Below are 16,754 nucleotides of genomic sequence, written 5' to 3'. Positions count from 1 at the left end.
TGAGTTATTCATTTAAGATAATGGCTTCCAGTTCCATCCATGTTGCAGCAAGAGACATAATTTCATTCTTTTTTCATGGCTGAGTAGTATTCCATTGTATATATTATATATATCACATTTTCTTTATCCAATCATCCATTGATGAACACTTAGGTTGATTTCATATCTTTCCTATTGTGAATAGTTCTGCAAGAAACATACCATTGTAACACCTTCCATTTTTTAAAACATTTATTTTTTAGAGCAGTTTTAGGTTCACAGCAAAATTGAGCAGAGGTAAAGAGATATCTCATACACCTCGTGCCCTCACAAATGCATAGCCTCCTCTATTCTCAACACCCCCACCAGAGTGGTACATTTGTTACAATCGATGAACCTACACCGATACATCATTGTCACCCAAAGTCCGTAGTTTACGCAGGAGGGTTCGCTTTTGGTGTTGTACACTCTACGGGTTTGGGTAAACATATAATGACCATTATAGGTGTCATACAGAGTAGCTTCACTGCCCTAAACATCCTCTGTGCTCTGCCTATGCATCCCTCAACATCTTTAATTTTCATGATAAAACTGGAAGAAAAGTGTTTATTATGTATGTCTTATGTGTGAAGAGACTGCAGCTCAGAGAGGTTTATTGCCCACAGCCATATAGCTGCTAAGTGGTAAAACCAGGCTCAAAGCCAGGGTTAGCCTTTCTTTCTACAGAACTGCTGCCTCCAACAGCTGCCTCTGCCCTGTGCATGCTGCCCTCTAGAATCCGAAAAGCTCTGTAGAAGGAGGGACCTGCGTTACAAGATGCTGGTCCTCAAGATTTGTTGGTCAATGAATGAAAGGTGTAATTCTGATGTTCGCCTTTGCAGATGAAGAGAATGCTGCCTTTTTTCTGCAAAAAGAAAAACAATTACAAAGCAAAAAAGAAAGCAGTGAAGGCTAAAAGGAATATTAAAGTCTTCTGAAATAAAGTTATTTATTCACAATAAAATACTCCAGACTTTCTCCAACAGGGCCTTTGCTTTATAACCCAGAGGCCTTTTAGGATAGAAAACGCTGACACCAAATGGTGACAAGTAGAACTCCCATGTCTGGGACAATAGAAACATCTGAAATGAACTCTGCTGTGTCTGGCCAGCTCACTGAATGGCTGCACTAGTTCCCAGAAAAATTGTCTTGTCAACAGCGCGCAGCGAGTTTCATTTTGCAACATTTCCCACACGTGTATGTCAGGATTTGCTCCCAAGAAGCCGGCATTCCTTCTCTGCCACCAGAATCCCAGAACATGCCAGGTGTGGCCCACTGTTGGCTGCACTCCCTAAGTGCTAGTTTTCTCTGCCTTGGTCTACAGTGGGTGGATGTGCATATCCACATATGCACATGCAAATGGATAGATGCATGTGTATATTCATAAGCTCGTGTTTCAGGGTCCAAAATCCCTTACCTTTCCTTATGTGTACAGAGAAAATGTGAGCTTTGTTATTTTGTCTATAGAAGAGCTGATTTTCTTTCTTCTTGCTGGGATGTGGGAAAAGAACTAAAGCTTAGTTCCATCTTGCCATTTCAGTCCAATTCAATAATTTTAACTGTCCCATCAGGTAACTCAGTTTTCTCTGCTTGGATAACTCCAGGAAATGTAATATCTTTCAAAGTTCTGTCTCCTCCCTTCAAGATGGTACCCGGGATATGGGAGAAGCATGTGGCTATTTGTCCTTGTGGCATTGTGGAACACTGTCTCGTAGGTTGGCTGGTGAAGTGGAGCTGGTACTTAATGGGAAGGCAATACCTTCCAATGTCCTGCTTTCTGCCACCTGGCAAGGGCTTAGTGGTGCAAGTTTGAGTTGTCTAGACTATAGAGGAAAATGACCCACCAATTAAAAGTAGTTATTTCATTTAGCAAACCCAAATATCAATAGAGAGTAGGGAAAGAGTCTATGCCTTTCTATCTTTTTAGCTTTACATGCAGGAGGACAAGTGGAGTTATCCGTCTCAGCCGTACTCAACAAATATTCTAAACCACTGGTTTTTCAAGGTTGGTGGCACAGGAGGATAACTATGGAGTTTGTAAAACACATGGATACTCACCCCCACCCCCACCCGCACCCTTTGGGATTCAGATTCTATTAGTGTGCAGTGGAGCCTGGTTACTGATATTTTAAAAACTCAGGTAGTTTATTGTGTAGCCAGGGTTGTGAACCAAAGTTCTATGTAGAGAACAAACATGTATGTAACAATGTATTCATGTAACAGGCAAACTGGTTTTTTGTTTGTTTTTGCTTTGTATCCATTGCTCTGGACTGAATGTTTGTTTCATCCACAAATTCACATGTTGTTGCCGTAATCCCCCATGTGAGATTAGGAGTATTTGGAGTTATGCCTTTGGGAGTAATTAGGACATGAGTGTGGAGCCCTCCTGAATGGGATTAGTGCCCTGAAAGGAAGAAACACAAGAGAGATGATCTCTTTCTCCACCATGTGAGGATACAGCAAGAAGGTGACCATCTGCATAACCAGAGCGAGAGCCCTCACCAGGAAACTTATGAGCTGGCACCTTGATATTGGATTTCCCAGACTTTAGAATGGAGAGAAATACATTTCTATGGTAATTTTGTTATAGCATCCCAAAGTGACTAAGACACCCTGCTGATCTGGGAGACTCTAATGTGTGGAATTTACCTAGTTTTCCTGTAAGAGCTGCCAGCCTCCTCTTGGATTTTCCTGGCACTCTTCCCCTTCTCTCCCTGTGCCCTTCTCCTAAGTTGTCTGAGGCAAACCTCTTCCTCCAGTAGATGTTTTTGCTGTTGGACACTCTTCTGCCCTTTCTAACAGAGCTGAGATTTACTAGTAGTACATAGGTTTACTTCCTCTGAGACTAAGTAACCTGCTCTCTCAGAAAGCTTTGGAAAGGAGCTAGGCCCTTTTTCACCAAGTTAAAACATTTTGGTTAAATATAATCACACCATTTGGCACCTAATTATAAACTATTACCCCCACAACTTAAAAATATTGAATATGAGATTTTCTGTTATTTTTAAAAGGTAAACAATTACTCACAGACCTTTATAAAAAAGATTACTATGTTGAAAGTGAGTCCCCACTTCCCCCTACTCCCATCAAATTATTCTGACTGAAAAACACATGTTTAAAATAAATGTCTCAAATTCATTGCATTGAGAGCTGAGTTTGGTACCAAATTCACAATGTGACATTGTTTCTGCTGGGCCGTTGAACCCCTTTTTCCTCCCAGGTGGTGATGAAAGACTTTCACTTCCTGGCAAAGAATAAAAGAGGGTTTTGGCTGCATCCCCAGCAAAACCAGCTTTCGATAAATGGTTTGGCACAAATACTTGTGGGTCTGAGCTCTCCCCTTCTATGCATTAAGGGTGTATCATTGACAGAATTGTCACTGGTCTCTCTGGATGGAAGAGGAATGGTGTTCACAGCCTATGATTTGGGCCTGTCCTCTATGTACAAAGACATGTGCTAAGCCCTCTAAGGCATACAAAGAAGGTTACACTCTAAATGGGAAGACAAGCCATACTTGTGTATATAAAGGAAGGCGGTCAGGGGCAGAAGGTAACTAAAATAGGGTAAGTATCAACAATGTGTTCTTAGGGTGAGTTCCCAGGAAACCAGACCTGAGATGGGAATTTGTGTGCGGAAGTCTATTGGGGATGCCCTTGGGATCATCACCTATGGGGGCATGAAGGAGTAGATTGGGCAGAGAAAGAGTTGAACCACGATTTGGTTACAGTACAGATCTCAGCCAATCTAATAAGATGCTCTAGAGTTAGGCTGGTCTTTCAGAGTTGTCACCCCTTGAAACGAGATGACCTGGCCTTTGTAATCTTCCCCCGATTGTTAACCAATAAGTGGAGGGGCCTGTCCTTAGGCAGGTGTCTGTCTTTGTCAGTGAGCTATCACCTCCTAACACTAAGCCATCAGCTCTGCCATTGTCAGTGGCGGAAGGAATGGTGCCTCCCTCCTGAAGAGGGCTCTGGGCAGCTCACCACAGCATCCACTACAGCGGGGGATCTGTGACCTTGAGGATAAATGTGTTTTTTTTGTTGTTGTCGTTTTGTTTTTTATTCTTTGTTCTTTATTCTATTCTTTGTAACCTTCTTCGTATGCCTTAGAGGACTTGGCACATGTCTTTGTACATAGATGACAGGCCCAAATTATAGACTGTGAACACCATTCCTCTTCCATCCAGAGAAACCAGTTACAAGATGGAGTCTTGCTCTGTTGCTCAGGCTGGAGTACAGCAGTGTGATCTTGGCTCAGTGCAACTCCGCCTCCTGGGTTCAAGTGATTCTCCTGCCTCAGCCTCCTGAGTAGCTGGGATTATAGTTGTGTGCCACCATGCTCAGCTAATTTTTGTATTTTTAGTAGAGACAGGGTTTCATCATCTTGGCCAGGCTGGTCTCAAACTCCTGACCTCAACTAATTCTCCTTCCTCGGCCTCCCAAAGGGCTGGGATTGCAGGCATGAGCCACCGTGCCTGGGCCAAGGATAAATGTTTATAGCACGATGTAAAAAAGGTACATTACTAAGGCACTGGGAGTAACTGGGGAATCTGAAGCATATTGTTATGATCAGTCTCTATTTGCTATTCGTTTCACTCTGATAAGACTGTCTCAATCCCCTAGTGTTATAAACACTACAAATACTACTATAGCATAAAATGCCCTCCATAAGATCCAGTAAACAATAACTGAAATATTTAACTGACTCTTTTCAAACCATAAAGGTCAAACACATTTCAAGTTTGGTTTAATTCTATTTTACAATTTTGGTTTTATAACCCAAAACTATTGTTTTCCAGTTCACTGCCTAAATAATTGTGAGATTCTCTCTGTCTCTCTCTTTATTTATTTATTTATGAAATAGGATCTGGCTCTGTTGCCCAGGCTGGAGTGCAGTGGCACAGTCGTGGCACAGTCATGGCTCACTATAGCCTCAACCTCCTGGGTTCAAGCAATCCTCCTGCACCACCACACTCAACTAATTTTTTTACTTGTATTTTTGTAGAGACAGGGTCCTGCTTTGTTGCCCAGGTTGGTCTTGAGCTCCTGGTCTCAAATGATTCTCCAGCCTCAACCTCCCAAAATGCTGGGATTACAGGCATGAGCCTGGCCTCAATTTTTTTTTTTAAGGTAGACTTTTTTTTTCCAGTAGTTTTTGGGGAACAAGTGGTGTTTGGTTACATGGATAAGTTTTTTAGGTGTGATTTCTGAGACTTTGATGTGCCCATCCTCTCTCCTTTTAAAATGATTTCTTTATGATCTGCCTCCTTGGTCTGGCACATTTATGCCTGTTTCCATCACTACCATCATTAGTTTCTTTCAGATCTTTGCTAAAATGTCACCTCCTCAATTAAGCCTAATTGGATAATCTTAGACTGCCACCCCAACCCGATCCTGGCATGCCCTGTCCCCTTTATTTCTCTCTACAGCATTTATCACCATCTGGCCTGCTTGAGATTCTTGAATAATTTTATTTATTGTTTGTTTCCTTCCAGTAACAGACAAGTATGTAAATCTCATGAAGCAGGGATTGTTGTATTCACTCTGTATTACTAATGCCTAGAAGTGCCTGGCATATAGTAGGCACGTAGTCAATATGAGTTGAATGAATGAATGGTACCAGTTGAGGCTTCCACGGTTCTCTTCTGGCCATTTGCAATAGTGACCCAGCTGGAGTAGCAGCTTCAGATCTCTGTACCTTTAAGGAGTCCCGTTCTGGACCGTGATACATACACATCACTGCAGGGCTGCCCCTCTGTGGCCCTGCCTCAGGCCTGCCACTGTCCTGCTCGGAAGCTCCCATGACTTCTCAGTGCCAACTCAGGCTCTGGGCGGTCTGTGAGGTCTGCTCCAAACCTGGCTTCTCTCCGTTTCCCCCATCTGCTCAAATCCTTCCAGCCCTCCTGGCCCGTGACAGGCTCCCTCCCCTGTGAGTGCCCTTCCTGCCACCTTTTCCCGCCCTCCTCTGAATTCCTCCAGCAGATGAGTGTAAGGGGACAAGTTAAACATCTTCCAGGGCCTTCTGAGGAATGTGAGGATAAATGGTAAAGCACTTCACAAAGCCTAACGTCTTTAGAGATGACTATCACTACCCGTATGTTTGATAATATTATTGTATCATAAACTTCTCAATTCATTTATATATGTCTGGAAGGTTGGAGCTAAAGCATCAAGCCAGATTCTCCAGTTTACCAGTAATAAAGCTGATCTTGTGACTCTGGTCACAGTGGTGTGCTGGAGTCAGCTGATGCCAGTTCACAAGAACCCATGGTCAAATATTCTGGAACTTTGCGAGCCGGCTGCTAAACATTCACATGCACCCCACTACCAACAGACCCATGCTTGTTTCGCACTCAGTTCATAAGCCCCAGGAGAGAAAGATGTGTTTAACTGCTTACCTTAGAGACAATATCAGTCAAGAACAAGAATTAAAAGGATGTGGTGAGAGAAGAGAAGGAGCAGTTTGGGGAGTGATAATGAGTAGTTCTGTTTTAGCGATTTTGAATAATATTTTTCAGTGGAATATAAATGGGTCTGGTGCTCAAGAGAGAGAAATGGGCTAGAGATAAAGATTTGGAAGTTATGGGATATTGGCAGGACTAGAGGATTTTACCCCCAGATACCCAGGAGCCATGGCCCCAACCACTGATCCACAGCACAAGGTCTATCATCTCGCCCAGGCTCTGTTCTCATTCTCTCCAGTGGCCCCAAGTCACATCTTATTGTAATTGTCTCCTGATTGCTTCCCTTCTTTCTCCCTCATCAATTCACCCCATTCATTATTGCCTGATTAATTTCCCTAAGGCACCATTTTGGTCACCTTCAGTGTTTGCTTAAACACCTTCGACAGCTCCTAACTCTTTGCAAATAAAATCTCAACTCTCCTATTCAAATTTGTCCTTGAAGCAAATCCCTGTACTTTCTCCCCTCCATGCCTGATATTCATGCTGTCACCCATAATTTTGTATACAGCTAAGTTTAATACACATTTTGGAATAAAGACTAGAAGTCACAAATAAGCTGCTGTTGTACATCAATTCCATTGTTCTAACTATCACTTCTTACCTTGTAGATGAAGGTGAACCCCTGTTATAACTAAAATTTCTTGTTCTTGTTAGACACCCAACATGTATAGCTACCGAATGCTTCTTAATGGCAAGAAACAAATTTTCCAAGCTTTATTTTTCATTCAAGACACCCTACACATGTTCCTGGCAAGGCAGTTCTAAGCTCCAGAAGACACTTGCTGCCAAGAACCAAACACAGCTGTTCAGGCAACAGAGGAAGCTGGTGCTCGGTGAAAAACCAAACCAAAACAAAACCCTGCCCGCACATTTGAGGATGGCACAGGTCCCAGATCTACACCTTGAAATGAATAGATGATACAAGATATTTGATATAAAAGAAAATAAAAGTGCCGGAAACAGAAGTTTTCTCTCTCAAACTGACTTCCTCCACTGTGCACAGAGAATAACAACAGGACTCCTAAGGATAAAAATAATGTTTGCTGATGGGGAGAGGACTGCTTCTCCACTGAACCATAGAAAACCTAAAATCCTCCCCATTGTTTCTTGCCCCATACACTTGTACTCAATAAAGATCTGTAAGAATGATCATGTGGAGACTAAATATTACCCAAAATGGAAAAAATTTAAAAACAATCCCAAACTAAGAGGAGCAGCGGCTACCTGGGAGCATCAGCACGGAGGCCAGTGAGCTGCTGTGTTCTTTGTTTCCTCATAGCCATCATCACCCGAACAGGCAGGAGCATTGGTCACATCTGCCAGCATCATGGTGTTGGCAGCGTGGAGGGGAGGACAGAACAGTGGCCCAGCTCCCATGTGGACCAGGCAGGCAGTTGTCATGCTATCTTATTCATCACTTACATTGTGAAGAAGTTGGCACTATGACTGCTATTTTACATGTTGGAGGCTGTGATCCCCCCACGGGGTAAGGGAATGGCTCAAGCTCACACATCTGGCAAGTAGCAGGAGGTTCAGGCTTGTACAGCTCCTTAGGCACCAATACTTCCAGTTGTGTTGAGAAGGGTGCTGTAGGTGTTCTAAAAACAAACAAACAAAAGGTAAGCACGCTGAGAATATAATGGGTGAACACAGTTTATTACAAACCTTTAATGTTCTAACACACATTGTATAGAGTTTCTCTGGTTTCCCTATACTTAATTCACTACAGAATTTTTGTTTTGCCTGGAACACTTCATGGGACCAGTGTTCCCATGAATCATTGCAGGACACCCCTCTGGTCTCATTGGAGTCCTAGGTCCGTTTTATTTTTTTGTCTTGTTTTATTTTCTTTTTTGAGACAGGGTCTCACTCTGTTACCCAGGCTGGAGTTCGGTGTCATGAACAGGGCTCTCCGCAGCCTCGACCTACTGGGCTCAAGTGATCCTCCTGTGTCAGCTGTTCCTAAGCGGGCCTGGCACCACTTTTGGAAGAGTCTAGGGAAAGCAAAAGGCCATTGGGAAGGACTGTGACAGGGTTACCTACAAAGTATATGGGAACACAGGGAAGGGAAGGGGGAACAAGGAGAAACCTGGGCTATTACAATAGCAATGGACAGTTGTGGGAACTTGCATGCCAGTGCTCTTTGAAGTGCTTTAGTCCTCATAGGCACCTGTAAGATAGAAATCATTCTAACCTCCGTTGCAGAGATAAGAGAAATGAAGCACAGAAAGGTTTGGTAACTTGCCCAAGGTCACACAGCTCATAAATGTCTGGGTTTTGATTTCAGGTCGTCTGGTTCCTTAACACCTGTATTCTACTTGCTCATATTGAAGGGACATTTAATTGGGAATGTTTAGGATGGAGAAAGGTGGTTGTGGCAGAAGATTTATATCACAGTTGCCCAAGCAGTGTAAAAGCTTAATAACAATATCAACGGCCAGATGCAGTGGCTCATGTTTGTAATTCTAGCACTTTGGGAGGTCAAGGCAGGTGGATCACCTGAGGTTGGGAGTTCGAGACCAGCCTCGCCAACATGGAGTAACCCCGTCTCTACTAAAAATACAAAAATTAGTCGGGTGTGGTGGTGTGGACCTGTAATCCCAGCTACTCAGGAGGCTGAGGCAGGAGAATCACTTGAACCTGGGGGTTGGAGGTTGCAGTGAGCGAAGATCATGCCACTTCAGCCTGGGCGAAAGAGTGAGACTCCATCTCAAAAATAAATAAATACATAAATAAATAAATAAATAAAATCAACTACATTTGAATTTGAATTTGTTCTTCAAACACTTACTAGTCAGCCTAACTTACCAGGTACTGTACTATGGTGCTGGGGATTCAGCTGTGAATACAGCAAGACTTATAGTTCAGCGTGGGGTGTACACAAAGGATTAAATCATTACAACACAGGATGGCACATGCTTTCATGGGCAGAGAGGCACAGAAGACTGTGGAATCAGGAAAGGCACCTGACTCACACTTAGGATAGCCCTTTGATGCTGTATTAAGGATTTTTCACTCTAGATGCTGCTCAAAAGGAGGAATGGATGGTATGGAGATGTTTCAGAAGGACCACACCTTCTTGTCCACAGATCCACACTAATAGCTTGGAATTGTAGAAAGGCCCCAGAATGGCCTGACCACTGCACACTGTGGTCCTCCTTTTGAAGGTTCTTCTCCAGGAAGTGCAGGGCTCTGGGGCCTCCCTGCTCTCTGCCCCAGGCTTAGTGCAGATGTAGTAACAACCCTTTAACTGGGAGTCTCCACAACCATCAACCAGCACATCATGTAATCCTGGGTGTGGCAAGAGTAGGAATACTTCCTTCCAAATCCCATGTGCTCCCTTGCATTTCCAAGCCCTGCTGCAGTTAGGTGGGACTGCGTGACTAGTTCTGGCCTGTGGGCTATGACCAGCAAGAATGTCTCTCATTTCTGAGACAAAGCTTTTAATTGCTGATGCAAGACATCCTCATCTCAGTGCTCTCCTCCCTGCCATGGTGACTGAGATGGGCTCATAGCTCAGGTGGTACAGGTACACAAATGTGAAACCTCCATCAGCCTGAGTCTTGAATGGAGCAGAATTCTCCACCAAGTAGCATAAGCAAATAAACTTTTCTTAAGACACTGAGATTTGGAGATTACTGACCAATCTAGTAGATCAAGGAGAGTGCTCAACATCTGATGCAAAGAGCTTCGGAAAATTGTTGTATAGTAGGAAGAAATCAATTCCTGCTATTGGCAGCAATGCCAAAGAGGATAAGGGAACTCTGTATAGTGTTTTATTATGTTCGAGGCACTTCATGAGCACGATTTAACTGAGTTCCTGAAAAGGCAATGAGACATCTGTGTTCTCAGACCTTATTTCACACCTCCCTTCACCACAGGGATTGGTTTCACTACATTAATGGCTGAAAAAGCAAAAAGAGGACATTGAGGTAACTCAGAGAAAGAAACTGCAAGAAGCACAGTACACCACTGGGCTAGAGCAACAAAGGGATGGAGCCGGGATTGTTGAACACTGGAAAAGGGATGGAGCCGGGATTGTTGAACACTGGAAAAGGGATGGGACCAGGATTGCTGAACACTGGAAAAGGGATGGGACCGGGATTGCTGAACACTGGAAAAGGGATGGGACTGGGATTGCTGAACACTGGAAAAGGGATGGAACCGGGATTGTGGAACACTGGAAAAGGGATGGGACCGGGACTGTCGAACACTGGAAAAGGGATGGAACCGGGACTGTCGAACACTGGAAAAGGGATGGAACCGGGACTGTCGAACACTGGAAAAGGGATGGGACCGGGACTGTCGAACACTGGAAAAGGGATGGGACCGGGACTGTCGAACACTGGAAAAGGGATGGGACCGGGACTGTCGAACACTGGAAAAGGGATGGGACCGGGACTGTCGAACACTGGAAAAGGGATGGAGCCGGGACTGTCCAACACTGGAAAAGGGATGGAGCCGGGACTGTCGAACACTGGAAAAGGGATGGGCACTGGAAAAGGGATGGGACCGGGACTGTCGAACACTGGAAAAGGGATGGGACCGGGACTGTTGAACACTGGAAAAGGGATGGAGCCGGGATTGTTGAACACTGGAAAAGGGATGGAACCGGGATTGTTGAACACTGGAAAAGGGATGGAACCGGGTTTGTTGAACACTGGAAGTTTGGAGCAGGGCTCCCATGGAGCTGGAACACAGATCTTTAACGAGGAAGTGCTGCTTGTCGCCCCTGGTGCCATAGACGTTCATAGGGAAACCTCTGCCGAGCTGGGACCTTTCAGATATCGCTTAGCTCGTATTGATACCTCTGAAGGGTACAGTAAGGCTGGGTCTGGTTGTGCAGAAAAGACAAAAAGAAAAAGAAAAAAGCTAAAGACTCGAACCAATCACTGCTGTCCGAGTAGAGAACCATTACTGTGAAGACCCTGACAGTAGCAGCAAGCAAACAAAAAAGGTCATCTCTTTCCTCTTATCCAGACTTTTAGTCTCCCTCTGGTATCGCCATTGGCAGAGCCTGACATAAAGTCAGCTGGCAAATGAGAAAGAGAATTTGCTAAGTCCTGGCCTCAACCTCATGGAATCCACCACAAAAAAAGGTAGATTTGCAGCCGAGAGATGACAGCCTGATAACCAGACAGGCATCGGTACATTTGAAATTTTTGTTGGTAATCTTTTCAATACCAGTGACTCAAAGCAAATTAAATATGACATTGGATGATTTAATAGTTTTACAAAACATATATATCTGATTTCAGATTGAACTGGAATGTCTCTGAAAACAAAACATAAATTACTATGAACTGACATTTATTGAAAGGGCTACCTTTGTGTCATGCACTCTGCCCAGCAGGTTATGTGGGCTATCTCAGTCCTCATTTTACAGAGGAGGTAAAGCTGAGGCTTAAAGAAGTTAAGCAACTTGTTTTGAAGCTTCAAAGCAATAGAGACAGAATTTTTATGGGCAGCCTGACGAAGCCTGAGCTGTTAGCCACATCTCAGTACTACCTCCACATTCTCTTTACTGCTTAGGTGGCGCACCATTACCATTAGGTGGCTATACCTTGGAAACAAACACAACAACCCCAGATTCTTGCTAGAATGATTTACATACTCCCTGCTGCAGCACCATTTGGCAGCTACGACTGCATTCTAACATGAAGCATTCAGCTCTTCAGTAACCAAACACCTAATAGTGAGGATCAAAATGGACTCTCATCTCCCAGTTGATCTCTAGCAAACAGTCATAGTATCTGGGAATTTCAGAGCTGTATTATAGGCCCTTACCAGATGTCTGAATTCCCTTCTGTTACAGCTCAATAAACAGTTATCCAGCACCTGTTTGAATACTTTTCATGACATGTAACATACAACTGTATAAAGCTGCTCTCTGTATATTTTTAGACAGCTGAGTGACTAAACAGTTCTTACTTGAGGAGAACTGGAATCTATTACTCTACAAGTTCCACCTGAAGATTTTCGATTTTGCTTTCTTGAGCAACACAGAGTGCTTTGCCCATGACTTAAGGCAGCTGTCACGTCACTCTTCCCCTAGCAGGGTTGTGAGGTGCTCATGTGCTTTTGGAGATAGCAAAAGTCTCAAATAACATGGCACAGACAGCCAGGCATGGTGGCTCACACCTGTAATCCCAGCACTTTGGGAGGCCGAAGTGGGATGATCACCTGAGGTCAGGAGTTCGAGACCAGCCTGACCAACATGGTGAAACCCCATCTCTACTAAAAATACAAAAATTAGCCAGGCGTGGTGGCATGCACCTGTAATCCCAGCTATTCAGGAGGCTGAAGTAAGAGGATCGCTTGAACCCAGGAGGCGAAGGTTGCAGTGAGCCGAGATTGTGCGACTGCACTCTATCCTGGGCAACAAGAGTGAAACTCCATCTCAAAAAAAAAAAAAAAAAAAGAGGGACAAAGAGTGTTGGAGAAGACAAGTACAGAGGAAGGCTCCTTGGTGGTTAAGAGTGTGTCTTTTAAAATCAGACAGATCTGAGTCCAAATCCTAGCTCAAGCATTTCTCAGTTGTGACAATTCAGTAGCTCTGTGACCCTGGGCAAATTGTTTAGCCAAATGAGAAAGGTAGGACCACCTGACAGTGGTATTGTGAGGATCCAGTCAGCTAAGGCTGGTAGGTGCTTACCTTGGCCATGTAGCAGATGCTCAGGAAATGAGATCTATAGCGTGTGTTAATGAAAGACAAATTTAATTTTGCACATAAAGTTATGAAATGTCTCCTTATGGCAGTGATTCTGATCTAAAAGTCATACCATCCCACTGAAGAAGACCTATTTTAGGGTTTATAACAGACTACACTCTGGACAAACTTAATCCACTTAAAAAAACTAATAAACGTATACAGCATTTGCAATCCAAAGAACTGAATTCAAGATCTGGTTTGGCCCCTTATTCTGTGATCTTGAATGATTGAGCCTTGGTTCTCTTGTTTATAAAATGTACCTATGTAAGTGAACAGGTGGTAAATGCCCACCATGAAATACTATGGAGCAGTTAGAAGCAACAGAGCAATTAGAACACAGACCTGGAAAACATAGTTCCTAGTGAAATAAAAAGGTGATTGGCAGAATGAGAAATGTAACAATGTCATTTATGTAAAATCAAAACAACCACAAGCAGAATAGAACACCCATGCAAATTACAGACATCTAGTACAGTGTCATGATTGTCTACAAAAGGAGGAGAATGCAAGTGAGTTGGGAGGTTTAAAAGGGATCAATAAATAAAGACCACAGAGGGGCCTCAGTACATTTAGAAACAAATAACATGCAAACCATGCTTCCCTACCTTCCTCACAAGGTTACTCTGAGGAGCTAATGAGATTGTGCGTATGAAAACAAAGGTTAATTGACTGTCTTCATTATGATCTCCATATTGGACAAATGAACTGAACAGAGATAAAAATTCCCCATCATACTTTGGCAGGAAGCTGTTGCCAGGGCAGCACCCGTGAAGCCCTGCCCTGGCTTCAGAGTCTGCTGCTGAGATGACATCAAAACCCTTCATGTAGGAGGGTGGCAGTCTCCTTCCCTTCTGGAGACACCACCTGATGGGCCAGCCAGAGGCAGCAGCAGCCTCTTCCCATGGATCCACCACGAGCATCCCACTTGAGCCCTCGGAAGAAGAGACCCCGGCAGACGGGCGCCTTGATGGCCTCCTCTCCTCAAGACATCAAATTTCAAGATTTGGTCGTCTTCATTTTGGAGAAGAAAATGGGAACCAGTCGCAGAGCGTTCCTCATGGAGCTGGCCCGCAGGAAAGGGTTCAGGGTTGAAAATGAGCTCAGGTAGGACAGCATCGATCTTGCTTTGTAAATAGGCAGGGGCTTTGTGAATAACTTCTTGGGAACCCAAGGAACCTGTTTTTTCTTCCACATGTGGAAGAGGCGATCTTCCCACTGGGAGAATAGCAGATTTGAAATCAAAGAACAACTAGTTAAGGAAAACGAGATAAGTGGGGACTGAATACAATTATATTGAAACTAGTTGACACCAAAAGATGAGATAAATTTTTTATTTTTTGCTCTTCACTCCTGTGAGATGCATTATTTAGGGATGATAAGCAGAACACTAATTGGTAAATGTAATGCTGAACTACTCAATTTTATTCTTGACCAAATTGAACAAAGTATCACTGAGTTCAATAAAAAAAGTTTTGGCTACTTTGATGCAGAAAGTATGATTTGGTTGCTTGGCTCTTACCTATACATCTGGGCGTGCTGAGGCAACTAGCATCTGTGGTGGGCTAGGATGACTAGCCAGCTTACCACAGGCACCCAGATGTGGCCTTGATCACGTTTTTCCAAAGAGCGGTCCTAGTGGGGTTCTTAGAAAGAGAGATGCTGGGTAAAGATGTATTCACTGTTAAGACAGCTCTGTCCAGGGGTGACAGACACCACACTGAGTTAGATGTAATCAGAGCTCAGGCAAGGAGGTAATGGAAGCATTTGGACCACATAGATTGGTTCACTCACTAATCCACTCACTTTGAACAGCAATTATTCTTGTTGTTTTTCTAACTGCTGTATAAACTTTTCACGGGTCTCAAATAGATGAAGAGAAAACAAAACAAAATCCAGAAACAAATGGTATTGTAACCTTTACATAAGTGATGGTTCTGGATTAAACTGTTAAGGGGCTTGCAATGAAGGAGTAATGGTTTATGCAATTGACTGATTTGACTGTGCAGGGAATAAATTGACCACAAATTTTCAGAAAAACTATAAAAATTTTATATGAAAAGACATTTTTATTGTAAAAATAGTCTTTGATATTTGAAAATAAAACTGACAACCATGTCATGAAGAAGAAATGTCAGCTTCCAAGTGTTGAGGAGACATATTTCAAAAGTCAATTTTTAGATATATTCACGTTCACAGCACCATGATTCATATGATATTGACTTTTCATTCATTTTTTGCTAAAATGCCCCATTCAGAAATTCCTGAGTTTCCCATGGCCTTTCTTCCGCCTGATTTCTCTCTTTGCAAGGTCTCCTTTTCTCTCTTGCTGCCTCTTTTTAACCTCCTACAGCCACTCTGAATCTCATTTTCTAACATCTGTTCCAAGAAATCCTACATTTCATCTAACTGTTAAGGCTGCCTAATCTTACGGACTTACATAGAAGGTTAGAGTTGGAGAAGACAGGAAGATTATATAGGTAAAGAAGCCAAAAAAAAGATTTCTTTTTTTTTTTTTTTTTGAGACGGAGTCTCGCTGTGTTGCCCGGGCTGGAGTGCAGTGGCACAATCTCGGCTCACTGCAACCTCCGCCTCCCAGGTGCAAGTAATTCTTCTGCCTCAGCCTCCCGAGTAGCTGAGACTACAGGCACGTGCCACCACACCTGGCTAATTTTTGTGTTTTTAGTAGAGGCAGGGTTTCACTATGTTGACCGGGATGGTCTCTATCTCCTGGCTTCGTGATCTGCCCGCCTTGGCCTCCCAAAGTGCTGGGATTACAGGCATGAGCCACCATGTCTGGCCACAAATAGATTTTTTAAAAAAGAAATTAAAAGCCTTTGCAAATATGGAACTGCTTTTCATGGTAAAGAAATTTGGCAAGGGTTAGGCAGGAAGGAAAGAGCCAGAAGTGCCACTTACTGGAAAGCTCTCCATTGAAACGTCCAAGCTTCCAGCAAGGACCCACTGATTTATTATAGACACAGCAATGAATACATACATGGCAGCTGAGGCAGGCACTCAGGAAGATGATGGGAGGTAAGTTTCTTCTGTTGGCAGGACAGCTGAAGAGGCAGCTACATGCCCCAGATGCCTGCTGCCAGAGACCAAGCCCAGCTGCTCAGGAGCCAGAGGAAGCTAACTGGTGCATGGTGAGCAAACTGCTGCTGTGCATTTGATGATGGCAAAGTTCCCAGGCTGGTAGCTCAGAAGACACATTACATACAAATGTGCTCTATGGCGCAAAAATAAACCACAGGAAGTAGAAGTTCTAGGTCTCAAACGGAATTTCTGTACATAGATATATAGACTTTAATTGGATAGAAAAATAAAAATTATTGTAGGGTAAAAATCTCTAGATAAGAAATTTAGAAACCTCAAATCCTGGCTCTGAGCCTCCCCAGCCATGGGGTATGGGGCACGGTCCCCTCTCTTCCCATTGATCTTAGTATCCTGATAAATGGCCTGTCTGATGTGATCACCAAATGAGATAATGCATGTCAATGTGCTTTGATAAACTAAAACAGTTAGACAGATGTAAAGTGTCATTATTTTCTTGTGAATTGC

General features: G+C 43.4%; 1 protein-coding gene and 1 long non-coding RNA gene across 3 annotated transcripts in view; one reads left to right on the top strand and one right to left on the bottom strand.

Moving 5' to 3' along the window:
* Positions 1-223: 223 nt before the first annotated feature.
* On the bottom strand, positions 224-16,483 carry LOC117069312. Its single transcript, XR_004431499.1, has 3 exons — positions 16,189-16,483; positions 7,904-8,079; positions 224-883 (listed from the first exon to the last, which is right to left on the bottom strand). It is a non-coding gene; the product is annotated as an uncharacterized LOC117069312 (long non-coding RNA).
* Positions 13,927-16,754, top strand: part of DNTT (DNA nucleotidylexotransferase) — a 36,061-nt gene continuing 33,233 nt past the window's right edge. For both annotated transcript variants that reach the window (XM_033187378.1, XM_033187370.1), the window contains exon 1: positions 13,927-14,297. In XM_033187378.1, the coding sequence (XP_033043269.1) occupies positions 14,095-14,297 (203 nt within the window). In that variant the 5' untranslated portion in view covers positions 13,927-14,094. The remainder of the gene's footprint in view (positions 14,298-16,754) is intronic.

The sequence above is a fragment of the Trachypithecus francoisi genome, unplaced genomic scaffold (genome assembly GCF_009764315.1).
Source record: "Trachypithecus francoisi isolate TF-2019V2 unplaced genomic scaffold, Tfra_2.0 Contig01579, whole genome shotgun sequence".
Classification (NCBI taxonomy): domain Eukaryota; kingdom Metazoa; phylum Chordata; class Mammalia; order Primates; family Cercopithecidae; genus Trachypithecus; species Trachypithecus francoisi.
Note: the sequence above shows the minus strand (reverse complement) of the source record. Positions and strands in the feature narration are given on the sequence as shown.